Genomic DNA, 26388 nt, shown 5'->3' on the forward strand with positions numbered 1-26388 from the left:
GGATCCTGTTACCCAAAACAGAAAGAAAGCCATTACAATTGGTCAGCATGGGCCAGGGTGACCTAGAGTTGTCATAGCAGTGGGTACTTGCAAGTCTGACTTCATCATGTTGTCACTCAAAAGCCAAGAGGTGGACCTAGGAAGCAGTCTCTGAAACTTCTCTGGGATCCCCAATAAAGCTGGTATGAAGAAGAAGCACGCTCTCTCCTTCCCGAGGAGACAGCTAATAGCTCTTAAAACGTACCAGGTAACTTATAAAGCACTTGACATGATTAACTTGAGTAAAATTTCATTACAAACTTAAGAAGTAGGAGCCACCCCTGTCCTTTGTAAAAAGGAAGGTCCATAACATCATACCTGAACACTTGTTTATTTTCGCACAACCATAACATTTTGTCACGTGTTTGTAAAAATTGGCTTCATCCATGCCTCCGTGTAAGTTCCCGCACTGTATTTCAGGTCTGGAATATAAGAAAGCACCCTGGAAAGAAAGAAAAATAGGGCCAAGTTGAATTCAACAAACAGCCAGAATCATCAATTAGAGGTAAAGGGAAGAGAGATACCGGGTCTCCTTCTAGAAGCGCGGGAAAGGCAGCTGTACTTTCCTGTTATTGTATAGCACATGCTCCGAGGGCAAACCCTGAAACTCCAAAGCACGTGGTCAAGTCCCTGAGTATCTTAAGATTTAAAAATAAAATTAAAAAACAAAACAAACAAACAAACAAACAAACAAACAAAAAACAAACAGCAAGAATCCCAACAGCTTCCAGCTCTCTGGAGTCCCAGGTAGGAGCCATGGGGACCCCCACGGAGGGTCACCCCCTGGACCCGGTACCGCGCAGGTCCCTCCCGCAGGCCGAGCCCGCGGATGGGGCGGAGCCGCGAAAGCGAAAGCAGCCGCGAGGGCAGCGGCCGAGCTCGGCGCGGGATGGGGCCGCGGGGGCCGCGGTGGCTCTGGACGCTGAGCTTCTGGTGCCTCCTGGGCCGCGGCGAAGCGGGTCCCCGCGCCAACGCCACCCGCCCCTGGCCGCGGAGCCGCGAGCAAGAGGCAGCCGCTTTCCGGGTACTGAGCGCGTCTCCCGCGCCCGTTTCCTTCTGTCGCCTTCCTGTCCCGGGGCTGGGCGGGGAAGATGGACCCCTGCGGGTGGACACTCCCAGAGGGTCCGCGGTGGCGTGATGCGCCCGGGGCTTAGGAGCCGCGTGTGCCCAGGGGGGTTCTGGGTGGCCCATGCGCCAGGGTCTCTAACGTGCATTTCTAACCCAAAGATCTTTCACCATGGGCTTGTCAACCCAAGGTAATCGATGGATATAGCTACGAGATGTTGATGGACAAAAGCACCCCCGACCCCTCTTAGCAGTCTCCTTTTTGCTCCCTCTGGCTTCCGAAGGGATAGACTGCACGTTCACTAGAACCACAAGTAGGGGCTGCCTGTCGGCGGAAGAAGCGTGTCAGCTTTCTTCCCGAAGGGGGCGCTAGTGTCCTCCTGTAATCCAAGTTTATATCAACACAAAGTGCAGACTCCTGCTGGTTAATGATTGTCCTGCGCTGGGGACTTTTTGCTCTGAAAATAAATAAATGCGTAATTTTTTTTTTCGGATTATTTAGGCAATTTTCGTAATAATGCTGCGATTTTACTGTAGCATCACAACTCCCAAAAAGACCAGTTTTCTGAGTAAAGATAAAAGATTTTTCCAAAACTGAGGAAACTGCAAGGGGTATGGCTTTAGATTTTTCCTCGCTATGTTTCTATATTTGATATTATTTAACTCATTCTTAAAGATCTTAAAATATGTCATTATTATGATGTAATTTGTTATATAAAAGAAAATTTACTGGTTCTGAATCAAATAAATCTGAATGCAGTGATGCTGTTTATTGCAAGTGTATGTATATTTTCCCCTAATATTTGCAGGACTTTTCTGTTTTGTGTTCTACCCTTGTCATGAGCTTGGTTTCATTTCCTGGTGAACCAAGTCCCCAGGAGGAAAATAGTGTATTCATAAGCTAAATAGGTACTGGGTTTGAGTGGAGATGCCTTAATAGCGCTTGTATCCATGTGGCTTGTCTGGACCTGGGCTAGCGAGCTGGACACAGATGGATGGAAAGGGCCTCCTCTCTTTGGTAACCATGAGTATTAGGAAGAATTCTTCTGGCCTCCAGGATGGGTTAAAATATGTGGTAAATAAAATTCAGAATAACTTATGAATTGAGTTGAGAATCCATGGTGTTTATTTACCAGTTTAATTATATATAATGAAGAGAATTTTTTAATAATCAAATTTTAAAAGTAGAGTAATAAAGCACTCTTTGTTGTGCTAGAGAAAACCTATAAATTATATCTGAAAAAGTGGGGATAGCAGATAGGTACCATCATATTTATAGGCTAATGGATACACAGCCTGAAATGTGCAGCATTGAAAATATTTGGGGATCCCAACTGTAGGCCAGAGTGGGAGAAAGGGCCTACTCCATTAGTGATGTCTTTCATGACCATGGGTTTAGAGAAGGATGGAGGTTTTTGTCATCACAGCTGCTATTGTGTGCAGTAAAAGTCCTGCACATATTAGGGGAAAATACACATACACATGTCCCAAAGACACATGGCCTAAAGTCTTGGTCACCAGCCTGTGGTGCTCTTGAGACAGTAGAACCTTTAGGAGATGAGGCCTAGAGTAAGGAAGTTAGGTTCCGGTGGGAGAGAATGCCTTTGAAGAAGATATTGGGACTCTGGCCCCTTTCTATGTCTTTTTGTGCTTATTGGCAGCCATGAGATGAGCAGGCCACCTCTGCTGTGTGTTCCCACCCTGATATCCTCTGCTACCACAAGCCCAAAACAACAAAAAAGCACATATTATCTCACAAAGTACCTTATGCTTCTCTAACAATTTCAATATATAACGTACCCCTGTATGCATGGATTCATCACAGAGGAATACTACTATCTATATATAGTGAAAAATAAATCACCATTAATAGAAGAAAACCTAGATACCAATGAGGAAAAGAGATAAAAATCCCCCAGTGCCTTTTCAGTGAATAAAATAAACATAAAGTCCCTTAAAGTCTTTAGTTCTTCTGAGGATTCCCTACAGGCAGAATGGCCACATCCCTCCACCAAACACCCCTTGTGTGACTTTAGGCAGATTGTATGTCTGCGCCTCAGCTGATTCTTCTGTGAAGGGGAAGTAATATTAGCAATTGATTCATTCAGGGCTAAGTTAATTTATATGAAGCAGGTAGAACAAATACTTGGATTAAATCTAACAATCCCTCCAAACGCCTCCACTCTATATTAGTGTTATTGGTGACTGAAAATTTTCTTTTTCAAAAACAAAAAGACCAACAATTGGTGTTAAAGGATTTGTTTACTCCCTTAAGAGACAGTTGAATAAATGCAAGAAAAATGCATTATTTAATTTACTTTTATTTAGAGGCAGTCTGTGAGAAAGACTGAATTGACATTTCTCCCCCAGGCGGTGGGTTCAGGACCACCAAATAGCTCCAGATCCTCCTACCCACCCCCACAGGTTTCTAATTTTAGAAATAGCCATTTCCCATGTCTCTCTCAACTTATCCTAATCAAAGCAACTTCTAAGACTGTTGTTATCATAGTTGGAAAGTTTGTTGGGGCTCAGGATGCCTGAGATGAAATTAAGGGCTTTCTGATTGTTGTAGAAAAATGTTGCTCTCTAAAGAATTTTAAAACTTGAGTCTAATCTCCATATTCCACTGCTTCTCTTCTCTTATCAGTGGAGTATCTTTTTTTTTTTTTTTTTAATCATTACTAAGCTGAAGGGTTCCTGTTTCTTATTTTATTCTTCCTTTGATTGTGGGTGGGTAAGAACTTCAGAGCATTAATGAAACAGTTTAGGTAGATCTGCAAAGCAGCAAATTAGAAAACTGAAGAGGTTGCATGGGGATATCTCACAGTTAAATTTTATTTCAAATATGCAATCAATTCAACCACATGAGCACACTGCTCACACACATGCACACACATACACAGAGACAACTTGAAATTCTAGTTCTTAGGAATCTCTATAAAGGTAGCTTTAGTATCAGTGTTTTAAAGGATCAGAGTATAGTGTTGATTAAGATTTAGGAAAGAGGATATGTATTACCATCCAGAGGACATGTTTTCACTAGTTTTATAATAACAGGTTAAGTTACTCAAGTTATTCAATCCTGAGTCACCTTTCAGGAAAAAAATCTGGCATCTCTGCTTGTAAATCAATTAATCCCTTTTACATCAAAATAAAACAAAAAGTATATGAAGGTAGCTGTTTTAATACTTCTATTTAAAGACTGTTCTGGCTTATCAGCTTTAATTTTTCTCATGTAAGAGCTATCTGATTTTCAAACTTCTGCACCTTTTACAACTACTAATGAGAAGTTTCCTTAAATCTTTCCATCTTTCCCTCTTAGATGATATTAAAGTTCAGATCTGAGGATGTAGCTCAGTGGTAGAGCATGTACCTAGCATGCTCAAGGCCTTAGATTCCATCCCCAGCACTAAAAATAAATTTAAAAAAAGAAAAAGGTTCAGGTCTTTCAGTTTAATATCTTTAAGACTTTAGAGATAGTAACTCTGTAGTAGCTCACTGTTATGTCCTCTATTGCCCTATGTTAAGACATATGTTAATTAATCATTTACTTACACTTGATCCTATGATGTAAGTGGTTGATATGAAGGGCATGAAGCTAATATACACTCACAGTTGGTGATGCTTTTGTGCAGTCTGCTTTAACAACCAGAATCCAAGTCAACCAGGAAAATCACTTGAATGAACAGATAATTCAAGAAATGAAATAAAGGACTTTTTAAAATTTGAATAATGTGAACCCCATGTTGGATGAATTTGATATGGGTTCTACTGTTACAGCAAAGAGGAGAATAAATGTTGTTAGATATACTTTACTGATAATATGATTTTATTATGAAAGTAACAGATTGCTTTTATTCAATAATTACTCCTCATTTCTAATACCATGAGAAAAATTTGCTCCACTTTAACCCAAATAAAACTGAAAGGATGATCTTTGAATGATATTTTCTATAATCCAAATGTTTAAACCCAAGGGAGATCTAGCATGAGGATATTTAAATTGAACTTTTACTCTGCCAGCCACTGTACTGTTTTCCAAAAATTATGTTGTTTAACCCCTACATTTTGTCAGGTTAGAATTACCTCATTTGTCAATGAAAAAGATAAAACTCAGAGAAAATGAGCAGATAGTCAAAGTGTGTGTGTGTGTGTGTGTGTGTGTGTGTGTGTGGTATATGCAGATGTGCAAGAGAATCATGCTTTGTTCAGAAGCTTCCAAGGAATTACATTTAATGTTATTAGTGGCCCAATAGAATCAAAAGTGGGTAGAGATTGATGGTAGGGAGAAGGAGAAGCAGCACACTTTGGGGTTCAGAATATTTTGCTCTTGGTAAAAAGTCAACAATTATAAATACGGAGTAGCCCTGAAATGAACCATGAGAAATCTGAAGTGACAGGAGTAATTGCACTGAAATGAAATTCAAGACTAACAAATGCAATTCTTTTAGAAGCTGACATCTACTTGAACAAGTGGCAGAGAGTGACATTTCCACAGGCCCTGAAAATATGGGTGTGCTGACATAAATCAAAGAACAATATATAAAAGGGCAGTACAAAGAAGGTGTCCGTGTGGAGAGACAGTTGTACAGCCAGAGAAATGAGAAGCTGTGCTCCATTTGTGAACACTAAGTAGTTGAAATGCATTCTTCTGTCATGTATAACTAATTAGAACAAATAAAATATAAAAAAAAATAAAAGGCCCAAAACAGGTAGCTGTTTTTAAAATCATTGTAGAAAATTAGGGACATGAATATTTAAAACAAATCAATGGTATGTTCATTTCTTTCATTGTTATTTTGGTGTTATTATAGCTGCTTCACAAGCAGGATGACTAAAAACTAGATGATAAAATGACATTCCTAAGGCAAGGAGATTAAGAGAAGTACTTGGGAATTCACTGGGAGCAAGATGATGTGTGAATTTGTTGATTTTTAAGTTTTTTGGCTTTAGCATGACATTAGTAACTCAGTGATAATATGTTCCTTTTTCTCATAGGATAACAAAAATGATTTAGTAAGATATACTTGCATTAGGTCTCTAATGGAACATCAAGAGTGGGGCCAGGCTCCTGCCTCCCCTTCCCAATTGCACAATCATATGAATGTCCACAAATACATCCATTGAATACTTGAAGTTACAATACTTCCCACACCCATGAATCTAAAATAAAGTTCTAGGCTGGGGTGTAGCTCAGAGATAGAGTGCTTCCCTAGGGTATGTGAGGCCCTGAGTTCCATCCCCAGCACTGCAAAATAATAATAGTAAAATAATAAAATAAATTAGACTTCCTTGGTTAAACAATTTGTGCAGTTTTAAGGATTTTACAAGGCTGCACTAATTTACAACTTATATGTGTGTGGTATATTCTAGTGTCTTATGACTGAAGAATGTGTCTTATTTTTTGATCAATTTGCAAATTTCATTGCTGTCATAGACAATATCGACCCTTTGAAACCATGAACATGGTATGGATCACCATTAATTTGGATCTCTTAATTTTTTTTGTAACAGTTTGTAGATTTCAATGTCCAAATCTTAAAACTTTGTTAAATTTGCTCATTTTTAAAAATACTTAAAAATTCATTTCATTTTTCATATTAATAAAAATCATTAAATTTTAAAGTCTTATTTTTAATAGCTTGTTGCTAGTTTAAACAATGCAATTAGTCTTTTACATTGACCTTTTTCATCTTATCATATTACAAAAATTTATTTTAATAAATAAATAGCATTTTTGCATATTTCCTTGGATTTCTACTTATATTACCCTGTTTCCTAGAAAAACAGACAGTTTTACTTATTTATTAAAATGTTTTTATTTTACTTATTACTCGTTTTTATCAAATAGAACAGGATTTCCAGTACCTTTGTAAAATAAAAAGTAATGAGAATAGACATTCTTCCTCTTTTTTCTGTTTTGAGAAAAGAAGTTTTGGGTCTTTCATTATGAGATAAGATATAAATTTTTCATGAATCTCTTCAATCACGAAATGTTGTCATTTTTGGTTTTGGCTGAGAATTTGTTTTTGTTTTTGTTTTTTAATCAGGAAACAGCTTTTAGAACTTCTTATGCAATTGAAAATATTCCATTTTTGTTACTCCATTAGTTTGTTAATATAGTATATTAATTAATTTTTAAAGGTTAAAACAACCAACCATTTTTAATAAGCCTCACTTCATCATGATATGTTGTCAGTTAGATATATTATTGGACTTTATTTGCTAATATTTTGTTGGGAAGTTATAGTTCCAGCTATAATTATGAGAGCTATTGGTATGTAGTTCTATTTTCTTGAGATTTTTTTTTCTGGTTCAGAATTAAGGTAACATTGGTGTTATGTAAATTGTATAGTAATCTCTTCTCCTTTATATTCTGTGAAGTGGGTGTTATTTCTTTCTTAATTGCGTAGAATTCACCAATAAAGCCATCTGGGCCTGGAATTTTCTTCATGGGTACATTTTCAGTTGTAAATTCAATGTCTTTAGTTGATGAAGGGCTGTTCAGCTTTTCTATTTATCTTACTTTCAGCTTTCTGTGTTTTTCAGGGAGTGTGTCTTATTTCATACAGGTCAAAACTTATTGGAATAAAGTTCTCAAAATACTATTTTTCTAATGCCTGAATCATCTGTAATCATGGTTCTTTCATTCCTAATATTGGTCATTTATATCTTCTTTTTATCTCTCTATTTTTTATTTATTTTTTCTTTCTTTTTGGGGGGGTTAAGTCACAGGAGCAGTGCCTGGGAGAGACTGGGGAGTGGCCAGAGGGAGCTGTCTGGCTGCATTGTAACTCCAACCCTGAGTGAAGGCCAGAGGGCAGGGAGGTTGGGGAAGCATCCTGTAATCTGTTCAGGACAAGGGATGTTTGAAGCTTTGGCAAAGCCATCTGGGCATCATTAAGGATCAGCTGAGAGTTCCATGTTTCCCCCAGCCAGCCAGCTTCAGTGCTCAGTCACTAGCCATGTGCAGCCTGTGGGGACTGTGGCTTCCCTTTGTTCCATCATAAAAATTCAGTGAGCAGCAGGGGAGACCTCTGTGGTCTGTGAGGTGCATCCTCCTGGCTGCCATGTTCTTACCTGTGCCTTCTCAACATCTTGCATTCTGAGGTGGACCCTTGTGGCTCACAAAAAAATTGTCAATCAACACTTGTTGATTGAATGAATCCTCAGAATTCCTTAGTAGTCCGTGGGTCTGTGGTTTCTGCCTGTTATCTTCCACATACAGAATTGCCTTGCATTTTAGTTCTATGTTTACATGAATGGATCCAGATTATCTTCAGAGTTTTACTTCATCAGTATTATTTTAAATACCTGAAACTCAAAAACTATATTAATTCATTGATTAGCAATCTTTCTTGGCATTAAAAAAAGAAAAAAAAAAGGTTGTGATAACTCCTAGAAATAGTTTCCTTAAAAATAAATAGCTTAACGTGATTAAGGGCATGACATATGGAAAATATCATTTATCTGATTATTAAGTATTGAATTCTTATTGAGGATATGTTGTGTTCCTGATCTGTGTCAGTGTGGGTAACAGCGGTGAGTAACATTGATAAGCTTGCCTTTTTTTTTTCTTTTTGTTTTTGAAACACATGCAATAAACACATAGTACATATGCAATACATAGCAGAACTAGAACCAGAGACATATTTAATAATGGTTGTGTTAGTGATACCCTTCGTATCACTGTGACCAAAATACCTGACAAGAACTTGTTTGTGGAAGAAAAGTTTATTTTGGATTCATGGTTTCAGTGAGTCTATTGGTCTGGGCCTGCGGTGATGCAGAACATCATGGCAGAAGAGTATGGTAGAGAAAAGCTGTCACCTTATCATAGCCAGGAAGCAGAGAGAGACACAGAAAGAAGGCAGGGACAAGATAATAGTCCAAGGCTGTGCCCTTAGTGACCTGCTACCTCCAGCCATGCCCAACCTGCCCACAGTTACCACCCAGTAGTCCATTCATATTATTAACCCATCAAATGGGTTAATCCACTGATGAGGTGGCAGTCCCCATAATCTAATTAATTGCCTAAGAGTCTCATATCTGAACCTTGCTGATTGGTAACCAGGCTTTCAAACCATGAACTTTACAGTGGCAATTAGAGGTCCAAATCCTAACAATAGTCTTCTGAGGTTTCATTTATCCCATATCATATGTTGGTGTTAAGAAATTAAAGGACCTTCGTAGAAATGGCAAGTCTAAAATAAATCATAGCAAAATCCAGAGTTTATGAATCTATAAATAATGATCACATATTTCCCTCCAGATAGAAAATCCTGGCTAATCTTCCAGGAACATTTCCAAGTTTGCATCCCTTTCACAAAGCTTTTTGCTCCAAATGAGATAGAGCTCTCTCTAGCTTTAATTAGAATTAGACTTATTCATTCATTTATTTCCTTAATCCTTGTTACACCCTTCACTACTCAGCCACTGAGGAAAACAAAGATAAAGAGGGCACTTGCCATATTCATAATTGTTTAGTCACCAGTGACAGTCCATCAGTGACATCTTGCCATTATTGTCTCACCAAGCAATTCTTTTTTTCTTCTATGTCAGGAGTTTGCCGAATATATTTGGAATGCTCTTAATGTGTGGTGAAGAGGAACTGTTAAGGGATAAGACATACATTGCCCAGCTTCAAAAAAAATTTCTTTTAAGTCTGTAATTACATACAAAATGTTCATAAATCTGATGTAGATTCATGTAAAAATTTTCACTATAATCTGCAGGAAATAAATCAAGCTTTAGCTTTTGCACCTGCAAAATTTATCTAAGTTAGCTATCAACAGATTGCTTTGGAGAGTTGATATAATAGATATAAAATGGCTTTTTTTCTCCCTTTTAGGAAAGCCTTAATAGACATCAATACTTGAATTCTTTTTTTCCTCATGACAACTCCTCTGCCTTCTATGGAGTAAATCAGTTTTCTTATTTGCTTCCTGAAGAATTTAAAGGTATGATCTGATAGTACTATTTGTTGATTTATTTACTGATTTTAATTTCTTTGCTTGATTTTTGAGGAATTGTTTAATTGTAAATTGAATAAATAATAGTTGACATTTATTAAATAATTACTGTCAAACATGTGGCATGGGCTAACAGTAAGATAAATAAATTAATGGCTATTGTCTGTTAATTGAAGCTTAATAACTAAATATTATATGTATGTCTATGTTGTTATAAAGGAAAAATTTTAAGTACCATTTACATTCAGAATACCTTGATTTCTTGGATTATGGCAAGAAATGATTTCAATTATACTCATTTTTGTTATTGACCAGTTTCTATCAAACAAGTCATTTTATGTGTCATCTCCAAACTTATTATAGGAATTCTCTTCTGTAGCCTTCAGCAGAATGCATTTCATGTTATAAAGAGAGATAGAGAGAGACAGAGAGGGGGGGGACCCAAATGGCAGGTTTACCAAAAATCTATTTTTGCTTGAAAAGATGCTCCAGAAAGAATCCCAAGGGCCCTCCTTAATAGACTATTGGTTGACTTTTTTTTTTGTTTCCTGTTTCTATCAGCCATATATTTAAGAAGCACATCTACCAGGTTTCCCAGATACCCAGCAGAAGTACAGACGCCCATTCCCAATGTGTCACTGCCACTAAGATTCGACTGGAGGGACGAACATGTTGTCACACAAGTGAGAAACCAGGAGATGGTAAGTTTTATATTTTCCTTGTCTTCATTAGTTAAAGATTGGAAAGTGCCTTGAAGGTCAAGTTCAAACTCATGGTGGATCCATTTATCTGAGTAAAATCGTACCTCAATCATCCAAAAATGACAAAGAAGGGGATCTTTGAGACATGAGAGGAAGATGTCAATCCCAAGCTTTCCTTCCTGAAGGTAAATCTTCCTTGGTATATTTGCTCATTAATTACCATTGTCACCAGCATATTATCTCAGTAACTACCCATATTCCACATTTGTTCACCTGTTATAGACTCACAAGTGAAAGGCTGGAGAAGGCAGACCTGGCCACTAACTGAGAGATTCAAAAGGGAGTACAGTATGATCTGAAGAAGTAAAATGAGACTGAATACATGTATCAACAGTCTAGCCGGATCTTCTGGGTTCTCAGCTTCTTCCTATGAGCTCAGATCACACAGCTGTTCATCAGTGGTCTTTACAAGTACAGTCAGTTCATCCATAAGGTGACACATACGTTGCTAAAAATCACTATCTGTGCACAATTGCCCAACAAAATTGCAGGGATTATGAGAGAAATTAGGTTAGGTTGTGGTGCTTAAAAACTTAGTGCCACATTTTTAAAGCAGATCAGAAACTAATAAACATGATAGCACAATTTTATATTTATTGAATTATCAAGAAATGTATAAGTATTATAATAAATAAACCAAGTTACCTTGAAAAAGACCCCAAGTGTGTTTGAGGAAATGAGAGTTGGAAGGTCTGCAGCTGTGGGTTATTGTGAAGTGAAAGAAGGAGGGTGATCCCAAATGAGAAGGGAAATGGTAACACTGGCTGTGCATGGGCATGACCTACAATGCAGGTAGCAATCCACCTTGTGCTCGGTAAGTGTGTATGTGTGCTTGGCAATCCTTACCCCTGTGCACCCCACCAAAGACACAGGGAATGCAGGCCACCAGGGAAAGTGAAGCCCCAACCACAGGGGATATTCTCAGTTTGTTTACAATGGAAACCTCAACAGGTCATTCAGCCATCCTTTGTGTAAAAAGTATTATGGACCCGGAAGTTTCTCAATGGCTATCAATTTAGAATGAATTTTGTTCATTCTCAAATTCAATATTTATTGCTGGGCATTAAATTTTACAACCAAATCATCTGTATTATGATTGGGTTCATAACAACTCAGTGCTTCCAAGAAGTTCCACATTGTGTTGGAGGGGGACTTTTAATTATGAATCTTTTAAAAGGGAATCTATTGGAGAGATTTTTGATAGTAGGAGTTGCCTTGTGATTTGATTAAAGCTAGCGATTGGTATGGTGTCAGCAACCTGTACTCACATTTCTCAAGGTTTAGAGATCATACTAAAAGGTTACTTAACAGATGGCACTGGCATCCTAAGGTTGTTCAAAATATCATTCCACAAAGGCACCCAGTTGTTCTTTTTTATGTCAACTCTATATCACTTGGTTTTATCATTTAGTTAGTTCTGTCCAGTTTAAAATTCTAGTGTATCCTTTGCCTTTTCTGTGAATCATCCACTTTTAAAGTGATCCTTAATTGCATTCCTTCTGTCCCCTTCCTTTCTATTAGGATCAGCCCTTTTCATTCTTTTGTTCTTTTTTTGTGAAATGAAAGCAACCTAATAGACCCATTAATCATCAAAAATGGTAGCCAATATTTGGGGAATGACTAATATGGGTTTGTATGATTAGGATATTTTAAGTACATACCTAATGGTATGCATACCTAATAGGTATCTACTAGAATCTTGATAGTCCTAATAATAATTTGTTCAACTCCTGTTTCCATTGCACAATGAGTATAACATGCATTCTCATCACTGACAACCTTTGGGATGGAGGTGGTATATGAACATAGAAGCAGAGCACCCGGGGGCGGGAGCAAGAAGGATTGAGGTGTGGTGTGCAAGTCAGTACACAGCGTCTGGGAGTGGAGTCACTTATAAACAGAAGTTATATGTTCAGTAAGTGTACTAGTCTTGGGCTAAGGCTGTACCTCAGTGGTAGAGTGCTTGCCTTGCATGTATGAGGCACTGGGTTTGATCCTCAGCACTACATAAAAATAAATAAGTGAAAAAAGATATTGTGTCCATCTACAACTAAAAAAATATTTTTAAAAATGTGTTAGGTAAAAGATCACCAGGCCAAGTGTTTTCTTAATCTTTAATGCTTCATTTTATCTTACATCATCTGATTTACAATTATGATCATACTAATTCAGCTTCAATTAAGAGATGTTATTGCTCAAAGAGGATTTTGTATTTTTTTTTGTTAATTTGAAAATTCAGAGGATGGTCATGTATATTTTATAGATTTCCAAGTTTTGGAATCTTTGCTGGATTTGATAAGTTGTTATATTAGAAACATTGATAAATTTGACTTGGACGTTACTACATAATAAATACAACCTCTCTTTCTACTTTTGAACAGTGTGGAGGATGCTGGGCTTTCAGTGTGGTGGGTGCAGTGGAATCAGCATATGCCAAAAGAGGGAAGCCTTTGGAAGACCTGAGTGTGCAGCAAGTCATTGACTGTTCATATAATAACTACGGCTGCGAAGGAGGCTCTCCTGTCAGTGCTCTGAACTGGTTGAACAAGGTGACTAGTCTCTCAGCCTTTTGAATCTTGATTTCCTCTTTAATTGTTCAATGTATGTTCCAAATTCAATTACTCTCATATATTTAATGTTGTTTCAATATTCAAAAATGTAGATGAGCAAAATTTAAATTAATCAGAGGATCTAAAAAGTACTTGGTCCTAGGAAAATCAGCCATCAAGATATCAAAGCATGAAATATCTTATCTGAGATTTGTTTTCAGAAGGACATTTATGCTTATGTCTAAGCACTTTTTTTGGCTGGGGGTAGCAACCGGATTGAACTCAGTGCACTCAACCACTCAGCCACATCCCCAGCCCTGTTTTGTATTTTATTTAGAGACAGGGTCTCAATGAGTTGCTTAGCACCTTGCATTTGCTGAGGCTGACTTTGAACTCAGAATCCTCTTGCCTCAGCCTCCTTAGCTTCTGGGATCACAGGCATGCACCACCACACCTAGATTAACAATTCTTAATAGATATTTTTGCATGATTTCATAATACATAAAGCCCCAGAAAGTAATTAGAGTATGTTATTACTCATTTCTATAAGATTTCTGAAAGCTACAGGGACAATAGAGATCAGCTAATTTTGTAATTCTGATGATGAGATGAGACCCGAAGGTCAAGATTATGTTTCTTAGTCAATCACTGAGCCAGAACTGCACCTTAAATCCCCTACCTCCAATTTAAGGGGTTTGTTCAGTATTCTCAGTTTTATGGATACTTTCTGATATTTTTCCAGATCCAACATCAACCACATGAAACGAGCCAATGAGGGTTCCAATATAGTTTTATAAGAACTTGTCAAGCTAGAATTCCCCAAACCCATTATACATTTGCTGTATTTGAACACTGAATATGGACAATAATAAAGTATATGTCCCTTCCTTTCCATTAAGCCTGGCATTCCTAAAGGGAGGATTCTGTACAGACAACCTAAAATAACATGACATATTCTAGATGAGTGGCAGAAAGAGGAGTGATGGAAAGAATGCTGGGCCTAGCCATCACCTGTGTATGCACCACTGTGCTGATCTCCAAGACTTGCTGACAGAGTCAGAAGTCCTGAAAGGAAAGTGTGTTACCATTGTTACCATATGGTACCCCCCCAAAAAAAAAAAGATGATGAGACTTTATTAGCAGATGGGTGCTAGTTCTAAGGAGGAAACATACAAGAGAAACAGGAGTAGAAGAGAAAGAATTGTGCTGATTCTAGTTGTCTAGGATGTCTACAACAAGAACTTAGGATTTAATTTAAGATTATAAGAACCCAAAGTGCGCCCATATGATGGTACTGTGAACATGAGCCCAGTTTGACAACTGAAGTTAAGTTTTCATAATAACTAACACATGAACATGTTGGGTGATTGCTTTCTTTTAGACACAAGTAAAACTGGTGGGAGATTCAGAATACCCGTTTAAAGCCCACAATGGCCTATGTCATTACTTTTCCAGTTCACATTCTGGAGTTTCAATCAGAGGTTATTCTGCCTATGACTTCAGGTAAACATCCTATTTTGGTATTCTCTACATATTTTTTTTTTTTTAGCTATCAATGGACTTTTATTTAATTTATTTATTTGTAATGCTCAGAATCAAACCCAGTGCCCCACACATTCTAGGCAAGTGCTCTGCCACTGAGCTACAACCCCAGCCCCTCTCTACATATTCTTAGTGCATGATGTCCTAGATATTTGGGACCCCTTGATTTTTGAGGACATCACTACATACTCAGTTACTTTAGAACCTACTTTTTACCAGACACTGGCAGTCATAATGGGGTGTTATGTTTCTCAAAGGTAATCTTATTTTTCCAGGTGCCATTAAACTAGAAATAACAAATTCAAATTAACAAATTTAAATCATCTTAAGGTATAATTTATATTTACAGCATACTTCTTACCAAAGTTGCATGTTATAATGCCATGGGCATATTTCAGTCTTACAGTTGAATCAATCCAAAATCACTTGGTGTAGATTCTCTGGGTAACATCAGGTAGTCTATACACCAAGAAGCACTGTTTGAACACCTTATATTGTACCAGTATTTCTCAAGGCTTCAGTTATTTAGAAAACTGAAACTTTTTCTGAATATACCAAAATTCTCAGATTAAAAACAAGAGGTGAAGATGTAATGCTGAAGATAAATTATGTGGCACACGGTATGAGTGCCATGGGAGTACCGGCTTGGATAAAGATGGGCTGGGAAAGCTCTTGTGTCTGAGATTGAAGGGCAGGATAACTTTAGGATAGGTTTAGGGGAAAACAGGCCTTAAAGTATGCCTCAAAAACACCTGAAAACACAAAGCTGAGCAGAGAATCATTAGGACCATTCAGTGGAGTATAAAAAAAGGTTCAGGGGCGAAAGGGCCCAGGAAAACTCAGCCACCTCCTGCTCTTCACTTATAATGGGAAATGTACACCAAATTTTGAAACAGAAAATGGGAAATAAATGAAATTTGGATTAGATAACTGATTCCAAATATAAAAGAATCTCTTTCTTGATCCAGATGGTATCTACCCATGGGACCTGAAGAAAACCAAGGGTGAAATTAATCCTTGAACAATATGTAACCCTTTTAAATAAGCTAAGTGTGCTAGAGGACTGGCAGATTTTCATGTGGCTCCTGTCTGAACCAGGCCCCGGGGGTAGTTACTTGGAACCACACATGAGACAGCCTTAATTCCACTTCTGGCCAGCCATCTAGCATCTATGATTGGATGAGCAGGGTCACTGTGTACATTGGTCACTGTCTCCTTTGGAGGTGAAGGTATGCCCTTCCCAAAGTGAAAAAGTGTCCCTTGGTAATCAGCCAGTTCCTTGAGGGTAGAAGGAAACATGTGCAAAAGGAATTATATTTATATTTGAAATGTGAGTGGAACAGATCCAGGGGATTCCCTGTCCTGGGGAGCAAATTGAAAAAGTTAAGAAGAAGGAAAATAAAATACACTAGTCTGAATTAGCATGAAGATAAAGAACTATGCAAATATCACTGGCATTTGATCTTTGATTAACAAGGAAGAAACCCTAATTTTTAAAGTATTGGGTGGGGGTCAATTCCAGGGCCTTGCACATGCTAAGCAAGCACTCTATCACTGAGCCACACACCCCGACAAAAATATATTTTAACCTTGAGCATTATACTCTCATTGTACTCTGTGATAGTACAATCTTCAGATGATTGTATTAGACTGCAAGAAATCATTCATTGATTTATTCATTCATTCAGATATTTACTGAACATTGTTTAGGTTCTGAGGATTCAGCAGTGAACAAAACGGACATAACCCCTGCCTTCATGAACTATATTTTAGCAATCAAGACAGGCAGTAACAATAATATGTATGGTGTGTTAATTATAGAAATTTCTCAAAGAAAATAATAAGCTTGTGAGAAAACATTAGAGGGAAATGAAAGTTTGAAATTTTAGAAAATGTTGCCAGGGAGGGCCTCCCTACGAAGGTGACATTGGAATGAATATTTGAAGATGTGTGGCCACATAACCAGGCAGGCATCTAGGCGAATATTGTTTCAGACAGAGACAACCGTAAGTGTGGAGTCCTGAGGCAGGGACATGTCAGGTGTGTTTGGAGAACAGTGATGAGACCCGGTGGCCACAGTTAAGAGAAGGACAAAACTCGCACAGAAGAAGAGGTCCTGTTGACCACAAAAAGTGACCTTAGAACAGGATATCAGCAGAATGGTGTTAGAAAGAGACAAAAGGTAGATAACCCACAAAGAGGGTCAAGCCCTATGCAGATTTTATGGTAGGTAGGAGAGAAGAGAGACAAAGAGGATGGAAAAGCTAAAAAAAAAAAAAAAAAAAAAAGAAAGAGAGAAAAAATAGCCATTAACCAGGCAAAAAAGTCTAAGACAAGAGATTTAGAAGGATATATCAAGCATTCTGCTGGAATATGTAGGAAGTGATTCCAGGCGACTCTGGTAGGAGGTGGAGAAGTGAGACAAAACCAGAGAAAGGGCATCTTTGTGAAACTAGTTAGATTGTTGGTGACCTGGTGTTTAACCTGTGAACTCTGGGGCCAAGGCAAAGCATGCTCTATGGAGCCATCGCATCCAGCCAATGCTTATTGGCTTCTAGGATTCCTCAGTTGAGGCAGCAGGTAAGGAGTTAATTGATTTCCTAGCTCTGTAAAAGACAGAGGCAAAGAGCTCAGGGTCTCCTTGTTGGAAGCCAGCTGGCCTGTATGACAGTGGGGAGGGCCATGGCATGTTTAAGGTCTTTCTAGGCATCTTTCATAATGTGGCACTTCACTACACATTTCCATCTGAAGTGTGTGCCTGCCTGAGGCTTGAGAGTCACCTAGCTGTTAAACTGTAGGGCTGGGCTAGAACTTGGATCTGTCCAGCTCTGAACCTGTTTCCTCCTGTCTGTTCTTAAGATCATGAGGTCATGGTTTGCAGGGTTTGGGGAAAATGTCATTTCAGTGCACAGTTCTTAGCCAAAATCTTGATAAAACATCATACAGAAACTGAAAAGATCCAAGTGTGTGTGTGTGTGTGTGTGGATCAGAACACAGATAACATCATCTAGTCTATAAGCAAAATAACCATTCATACTGAGCCTTTGCTTATCAGACCCCAAGAGAGGCATTCCAAAACTCAAAATTAGAGTATGAGAGTAACTGACAAATGAAGGAAATTTACTATATAGCAATGGACAAAAAAAAAAAAAAAAAAAAAAAAAAAAAAAGAAGAAAGAAAGAAAGAAAAATAGGACACAGTACAGTTCACTGAGTTCTAGGGAAGATGAGATCATGAACTGGTGGTGATATGGAAGATGTATTTTAAGCAACAGATCTTGATGACAATTTTAATGGAACTTTTTTTTTTTTTGGTACAAGGGTTTGAACCCAAGGGAGCTTAACCATTGAGCCGCCATCCCTAGCACTCTTTTTTATTTTGAGACAGGGTCTCACTAAGTTGCTTAGGACCTTACTTACTAAGGCTGGCCTCAAACTTGCAATCCTCCTACCTCAGCCTCCTGAGAATTATAGGTGTGCACCACCACGCCCAGCTTAGGAGAGTTCTTATAGTCTCTGTAAATTATTGATCTATGAGATGAATAGTGCATGTCTGGAACCAAGGCTTGAATATATATATATGCAACAGTGTGCATTTTTATATTAGTTGTACATGAGGCTAATCATGGAAATAAAGATGCTATTTGGAATATATTCCGGCTTTCCAAAAGGCAATGTCTTTCTATATGTCAACTGACAACAATGTCACTCAGTTTCAGGCCCAGGTGGAATGTTTTTCTGCTGGTGGTGACTTGGTGTGTCATCCCATGTATGATTTTTTTAATATCTTTGATAACTCTCTTTATCCTGGCTCAAAGTAGTGATTTTTACTAGTTATATGTTTGATGCTACAAAATTAATAATCTTTTACATTCTAAAAAATATTTCTCCTTCTTAATCTTTCTGCTTCTCCCTTGTTGTCCCAATAACTGGATCATCTACATGATATATCTATAGTGTACCTTTAATTATCTCAAGTAGGTGTAAAACACCTGTGTTCTAATAATACACAAATTATGTCATATGTCATGTTTAAGTTGCAAAATATTCAAAGAATTTAAAGACAATAAATTATACATTATATACTAAAACCAGTGCTCAAAAGAATTAGTTATTAGATGACATAAATGTGGGGAAGAATGTTTCTTATAAGTTTATTGTATAACTCATTCTAGGCATGTTGCATAACACAGACCATAAAATTATGTAATTTTTTGCTTATGTTCATTCTGCATGTTGGGTGGAATAACTGTAAAGTACAACTGGAATTTGAACTCAGGTTTGGGAAAAGTCAAAGTCTGTATTTCCTTTTTAATAAATTTATATATATTTTAAAAATAATATCTTATCTTTGCATAATCTTAATTAATACCATTTAGGAGAGCAAAAATTAGAAACACCTCCTTACAAACCTCCAAAAACAATTTCATGAACAAATGTTTTATCTAATATAATTAAAGGAGAGAAACCTACTACATATTAAAGTAGTCTACAAAAATAACACAGGACACAGTACAATGCAATCAATTCTAGGGAAGATAAGATGGAAATATACAAAATTATGAAGTGGCAGTGACAGGTAAGATGATAAGATAAATAAATCTGATGAGAAGATTATGTGCACAAATACGTGAAATGAATGCAGTGTTTATATGTCAGTGAATTCCATTGTTATGCATTCATGATTTTCCTCCTCTGTGTCCTTGCTAGACACTGTCCCCAGCAGGGCAGGAGGAGGGATTATTTATTCTTTCAAGCCATTAATCCACCATGGCTTGCTGAAGCAATAAGTTACCAAATGCTATTTTAATGGCCTGAACTATCAGTAACTTGGTTTCAGTGTGCTTTACCCACAAAGCTGATCTTTGAGAAAGGTAAATAATGGTTTGATCACTTACTTGCAACATCAATGAAGGCCAAATGTTGTGTAACATGAAATTGTGCTGGTAGCTGTCCAGAACAATTGTGAAAGCAATAATTGGGTCTTTTGCAGCCCTGGCAATTTAGCACTTCCCTAAATCTTAGCACTTTTTCCCCTCCCCCTCCGCCTTCCCCTCCTCCTCCTCTTCCTCCTTTCCTCCTTCTCCTCCTCTCCCTCCCCTCCTCCCTTCTTCTTCTTCTCTCTCCCTCTCTCATCTTCTATTGTATAATTATATTAGCTAGTTTGAGCAAATCTTCCCTATAATTTCTATATTTGACATTCATTAACATAAATTCATCATCTCTTGATTCTCACATCCTGTGGCAGTCTTTCCAAATATACAGTCTTAACACTTTCATTATTAAAAGAATCCCTGTGTTTTAGCTAGATATGTTGGTGCCAGCTTCAAAACTCTATTCCCTGTCTTACTTTAGGGCAGATATATCCATAAAACTGGATTATGGCCAGTGAGATCTATGCATACATGTGCAGAAATGTTGGATGTTATTTCTGGGAAGTCTTCTCAATGGAGGTGTAGCACTTCTTCCCTCTTCTACTTTGTGCTGTTCGAAATATATGTTAAATGTCTGGAGCACCAGCAGCTGTATTGGGCTATGCACAGATGTTGAGAATAGAAACCTCATAGCAGAATAATAATATAAGAAGAATGTGAGTTATTGATATCCTGGAGCCCCATACAATCCTGAAATAGTAATCTGTGAGATGTCCTTTAGTTTCTGTTGTTTAGATCTTTTGGAATTGCAACTCAGTCTACTCCTAATCATATTCGGATCATTTTTATTTTTACCTTAAACATTAAATTGTTTACCTAATAATTCCTCTTTTGGTAGTGACCAAGAAGATGAAATGGCAAAAGCACTTCTTGCCTTTGGCCCTTTAATAGTGATAGTAGATGCAGTGAGCTGGCAAGATTATCTGGGAGGAATAATACAGCATCATTGCTCTAGTGGGGAAGCCAATCATGCAGTTCTTATAACTGGATTTGATAAAACAGGTAAGTGCTAATAAGACACAATTGCTTGCTTTCCAGATTGAACTGTGCCTGAGTATGGACAGCCCATAGAATATTGAAATTTGATCTGCTGTGTCCAAGAACCACCTTGTCAATGATTTATGTGTAAATTTCCAATCAGGTTTCACCTACCAATTTTTGATAATGACATTTCGTTTTGTTTGTGGTGCTGAAGACTTTATGTGGGTCTTGCACATGTTAGACTGGTGCTCTACCCCTGAGCTATATCCTCATCCTCATAATGATAATGTTCCTATTTAAAGAGTGTGCATTCTCCATATGAAATATTTAGAATAATTTTTGGGAAAAGAGAAGCGATAATTAATTTACCAAATATTGAGTGATTTTTTTCTCTTTCCCTAAATCCCTGGAAATGGTGTATTGTTTTGATTTTTTATTCTATACCATCTGTATTAAGCAAAATGAATTCAAACACATATTTCTACTGATTGGAGTGTGACACAAGTTACAGCTCAAGTTTAACTGAGTTACTTGTATTTATACAATATAATATAATGAAAATGATCATATCACATTGATAATGTTTTCCTCAGAAGTACTAGACTTATAGGAAAACAAGATTTAACTACAGAATTCATGCATTCATAGCAAATATGAGTTTTTGAGAGTTTGTTACCATTTTATGTTTTGTTTTGTAGGAGGTATTCCATATTGGATTGTGCGGAACTCATGGGGAAGTTCATGGGGAGTAGATGGCTATGCCCATGTAAAAATGGGAGGTAATATTTGTGGTAAGTAATGAATTTGTATTTAAAACTTCAGACTAAATATCAAGGAAGGTTCTTTGAAAATATTAAAAATACAAACCTGTCTAGTTTATAGAATGTTTCCAGTGTGCTCAGAGCACTTATCGTGGTAATAATTTTCATCCTTTTACCCAACTGATGAAAATAAAGAATGTTTTAAAAAGAGGCACTCTTGCACTTATTCACATTTTTATAAAGGAAGAGGACTACACTGAAAATTTGTATGTATTATACATGTATATGTCAAAATACAAGATAAAGTAATAACTTATGAAAGTCAACTACTTCAAACCACATAAGCACTTGACTTAGAAACAGAACTCCTCCAGAAATGTCTCCTTGTTCCTAATTTACTTTTTATAACCCTCAATTTCTCCTCCTTTTTATCACTATGATTATCAAGAGTCTCTAAGGAAGTAGCTCAGTGCTTGCCTAGCATGTGCAAAGCCCAGGGTTCCATCCTCAGCATGGAAAGGAAGAGAGGAAGGAAAAAAGGTAGGAAGTCAGGCAGGCAGGCAGAAATCATGACCAAGAATTTTTCTTTGTATTAAAATTTGAAAATCTGAGCAATAGCATTGTTTCTGACTTAATTCGTCTCTTCTTGCCTACAAAATCCTAGCAAAACACCTGCTAAAATTGAGAGGGTTAGTCAAATACCAAACATACTTTTTCATTGAACTTAAAAAAAAAATTAACCATAGATGAGACTAAAACAAAAAGCTAACTTTTTAAAACTGTATTCTTATAACTATATTCAAAACTACATTCTAAAATTTTGGGTTTAGACTAGGTCCAAACTAATTTGCGTGTGAAAACAATCATCTCTCATTGCAAGTTTTAACATCTGTAGTGTATAACTTTAAAAAAAAATTTTCAGAACCTTTCAGATTGTAAGACCAATAAAAGAGTCACAGAAAAATTTGTATGTATCTCAATTCAATGTGGCGACTATTGTCTAATCATTCCATACATAGAAGCCATGAAAATTAATAAATGGCCTGTTCTGTCACCATAGTGAAATGTTTTTCTTAAACTCATTGAAGGGAGCCAGAAGTCTTTTGGCCAGAGCACTAGAAATCCATTCAGGCCTCTTGTTTTCTATATCACTGGTGATTTTATATCATTAGAACTGGCAGATAAATTACTGCAGTCATTCTTTGAACCTCTACTACTGATGTACACTATCGCTAACTGTGGAAGTGGAGGCACCTATAGTTGTGCCAACCTATAGCTGTTTTCAAACTCTGACAGGAGAGTTGGGAGAACATAATTCAGAAATTGGTTCATAATTGCTTCAGCTATCAGGGATGATAGCTTCTATCTGCATTCACAATGTGACTCTCCAGGGGCCTACCTGGCTATTCATTACATGGAGGAATCCATATATCTTTCATAAGAGTATATCCTCAAGTTATAGACTATATGAGGGTCATAGAACTCCAATGAACATTGGTGTAAAGCAGATAGTATTTTACAGCCCCAAGAGATTTACAAAGATGTGGTAAGTTACAATGAAATCCAATCTTCAAGTAGTCCATTTATTACATTCACCATGATGTTGAGATCTCTGTTGTTTTGTGTTAAGAAAGTAGAGGACACTTGTTACAAGTTCAAATCTTAGTTTAAAATTTTAAATTATATTTAAAATGATATCATATTTCTTTTAAGATATGCATATTAGTGCAATGGAGATCTTAGATGCATTCACCTATTGAATTAACAAATCTTTCAGAGTTATTTTGTTTTGTTTTAGTTTAGTTTCTTGAGACAAATATATTAGGCATCTCTTCTAATATGAACTTTTAAGGTTGTCGTTCTTTGCCTCCATTACATTATTTTTTTGGTAGATACTAACTCATTCTAACCCAAATGATAACTAAGTTTTAATTTGCTGTTTAAAAGGTATCTGAAGAGGGAATAGGCAAGTAGTAATAATTTCTTTTTTTCCCCCCTTAGGTATTGCAGATTCAGTTTCTGTTGTATTTGTGTGACGTATTGAAGACATCAGGAGATGGCTACAAAAATGAAGATTTTCATAATGCAATGTAACATTCTAAGCATTACCCAGCTTCAAATTGAGCAAGTACCTACAAAATGCTATCAGGCCTAGTAGTATTGAAATTACAGAATGTCTGTTCTTTGAGATACACAGACAACTAAAGTCTGAAGGAGTTCCAGCGCCTCAGCCTTTAGGGGAATTTATGAAGCAAGTTTGGGAAGAAGATCAGATTAGGAAAAATTTTAGATCCCACCACATCTGAACAAACTACTGTTTGTTGTGGTTTGCTTGCTGTCTTTTTTTTTTAATCATTGTTGTCTGATTATTTTTAATGAGGTACTTTGATTAGGTGAAATCAAAGAGACTCTAAGAATTTGTTTTCCTTTGTGGGATATAATCACTAGCCTTAGATTACCCCTACCTACACGAATGGCTGACCTAAAGTGAGGCAGGTGTGCCTGTCACAATTATACTAGCAACTTTTTGAGATGGAATATCATAAAGACTCAAAATACCAGGTGCTTTTCCTCTTCAAATGGTGCTTATCCTTTGAACAGTAGAAGGACCGTGTGCAAGGAAACAGAAGACCAACCCCTTCCTAAAAGAAACAAACTGAAATTCAATGACCATTATGGAAACCATGAGGTCAGAAGCCTCAAGTCCCACTCCCTGCCATGCTGGAATTTTCTTTGCCGGGAAATTCTTATTGTTGAAAAGAATCCAATAGATTTAACTTCTTACTTTTTTCTACCTATATTAGAGAACAAAGTATTTTCCTACCTGTTCACTCTCTCTTAGTCTTTACTGCACAATTCCCACATTTTTCTCATGGTTTAATGCACTTGACTAAAGAAATTGCCCTCATTGTTTACTTTCCTTTTCTATTTTCTGATCACTTGGCTCCCTTGGGGTCTGGGTTTTTATCCACATAGGCTCCACCTCTTTCTTTCTCCCATGATTCTGGGCACCTCTCCTCTCAGAGTCCCATCTCCTAAGCCAGCCTGTCAGTCAGAATGTGAGTTTCCCTGGCCCTCTGACTTCTAGTTTTTCATTTAGGTCTCCTGGTCTCCCATCCCAACTGCCTCTTTGTGTTTCCCTTTGGCGTTCACTTGGCTCCTGGATCTTAATGCCCCGTGACCATTCTGGTGTCATTAATTACATAAGTGATTTCAGGTGCTATGCTGCTAATGGGGTCATGATTAACTTGTGTCCTCAGCAGTGATTGATAAATCTATGTGCACAGAAGGGACACTGTGTGCAGCTCCTACTCTGCAACCAGGAAACCAGCTACTCCTTGTATAGCAGTGTTAAGAACCTCATAATAAAAGAGCTGATCTTCTGATTGAATTTTAAGTAGAAATGTTTTTTAAACATCAATGTAATAAATCGTATCAAACATACACTTGTTACCCATTTCTTCTCTAAAATCCATGATTGCTTTTTATTGCAGAAGATGTTGACAAAAATGAAACTTTGAGGGCAGAAGTCACCACTAAAAAAATTCTAGGACATCTCATTTTTCCTCATTTTTTTGACCTTTATCAGGAAGAAAAAATTCTTGTTTTATGTACACACACCAGACGCAAACACAAAAGAACATTGTGGACTTGTTTAGAAATATTACAGGAGGGAAAATATTTACATTTCAATTGACAAGTATTCTAATGATCAAGTAAGCTAGGAAGGAATTGTTTTTGCTGTTCTAGTTTGTGTTAGGTTACTATATAATATAAATGCTTTGCTAATATTGTTTTTCAAATACTAAGGGATTTTTAAATTTCAAAATGACTAATACTTCTCAGCTGTTCTGGAATTTGATAACATTTATAAAAAAATAAGCTAATATTTTTGATCTTGGGTTAAAAAGATATTTTCTTAAGTGTATGGCTAACATTTTGTCAATGTAGTATTAATGTGCTTTACATTCAGACACAATTTTCCGAACTCCAAAGACATATATCCAATTTTTGGTTTTCTCCATAAACAACTTTAACCTCAGTGCCTCCAAAACTCCATCCTCCCTGTCAGTAAATAAATAAATAAATAAATAAATAAATAAAACAACCAAAAAACTCCTTTTCCTGGAGTTTTGGTCAAGGGTATCGCTACTGTGTAATCACCAAATCAATAAATTTAAAAGAAATCCTACATATTCAATCAAGTAAACTACACTTTGGAAACCCATCATTTCCTCCTCTGTCACCTCTCCATTTCTGTTGTCCTTTGTGAAAGAAATGGTCTTTTAAAATCTCTTAACACCATTTTTCAGTAGTCTACTGTCAGCCTGAAATAACAAGCAGAAAGAGATTCTTCAAAGATAATGAATTTGTTCAGGAATGGAAATTGTAATGGCCAGATGTGTGAGCATATCTTCAGGGGCAAAGGAAAACAAGGGTTTTTAGAGGTAAAAGGAAGAAGATTAAATTGCTTTGAAACAATTATCCTTGAATACCAGAGTCAGTAACAAAGGAGGCATCAGTCCGAGGTTAACAGGCAGTTACTGTGCAAATGTCCTCACAGAAGTACTTTTGTACAGAGTTATGATAACATTTCATGAGAGATGGTGGTCCTGGAAGAGCATTTTGATAGTTCTTGTTATTAGGCATAGATCCATAACACACTTTATTACCCCAGTATCTTGTACAAGGTAAAAGGTATGCAAATAGTTGTCATACTATATTGTTTGAGGAATGATGACAACAGAAGAACTATACGTGTTCAATACAGATGAAAAATATTT

The 26388-nt window shown here is 37.0% G+C and overlaps 1 protein-coding gene across 1 annotated transcript; it reads left to right on the forward strand.

The window, feature by feature from the left end:
- Nucleotides 1-906: 906 nt before the first annotated feature.
- Nucleotides 907-25372, forward strand: Ctso (cathepsin O). The gene is made up of 8 exons (XM_076864574.2): nucleotides 907-1063; nucleotides 9956-10064; nucleotides 10638-10777; nucleotides 13219-13386; nucleotides 14768-14889; nucleotides 20701-20864; nucleotides 21542-21634; nucleotides 23606-25372. Exons 1-8 carry the CDS (start codon nucleotides 929-931, stop codon nucleotides 23638-23640), a joined length of 966 nt encoding a protein of 321 aa, XP_076720689.2. The 5' UTR covers nucleotides 907-928; the 3' UTR covers nucleotides 23641-25372.
- Nucleotides 25373-26388: the final 1016 nt, after the last annotated feature.

Source organism: Callospermophilus lateralis, chromosome 8, assembly GCF_048772815.1.
Source record: "Callospermophilus lateralis isolate mCalLat2 chromosome 8, mCalLat2.hap1, whole genome shotgun sequence".
NCBI classification, from domain to species: Eukaryota; Metazoa; Chordata; class Mammalia; order Rodentia; family Sciuridae; genus Callospermophilus; species Callospermophilus lateralis.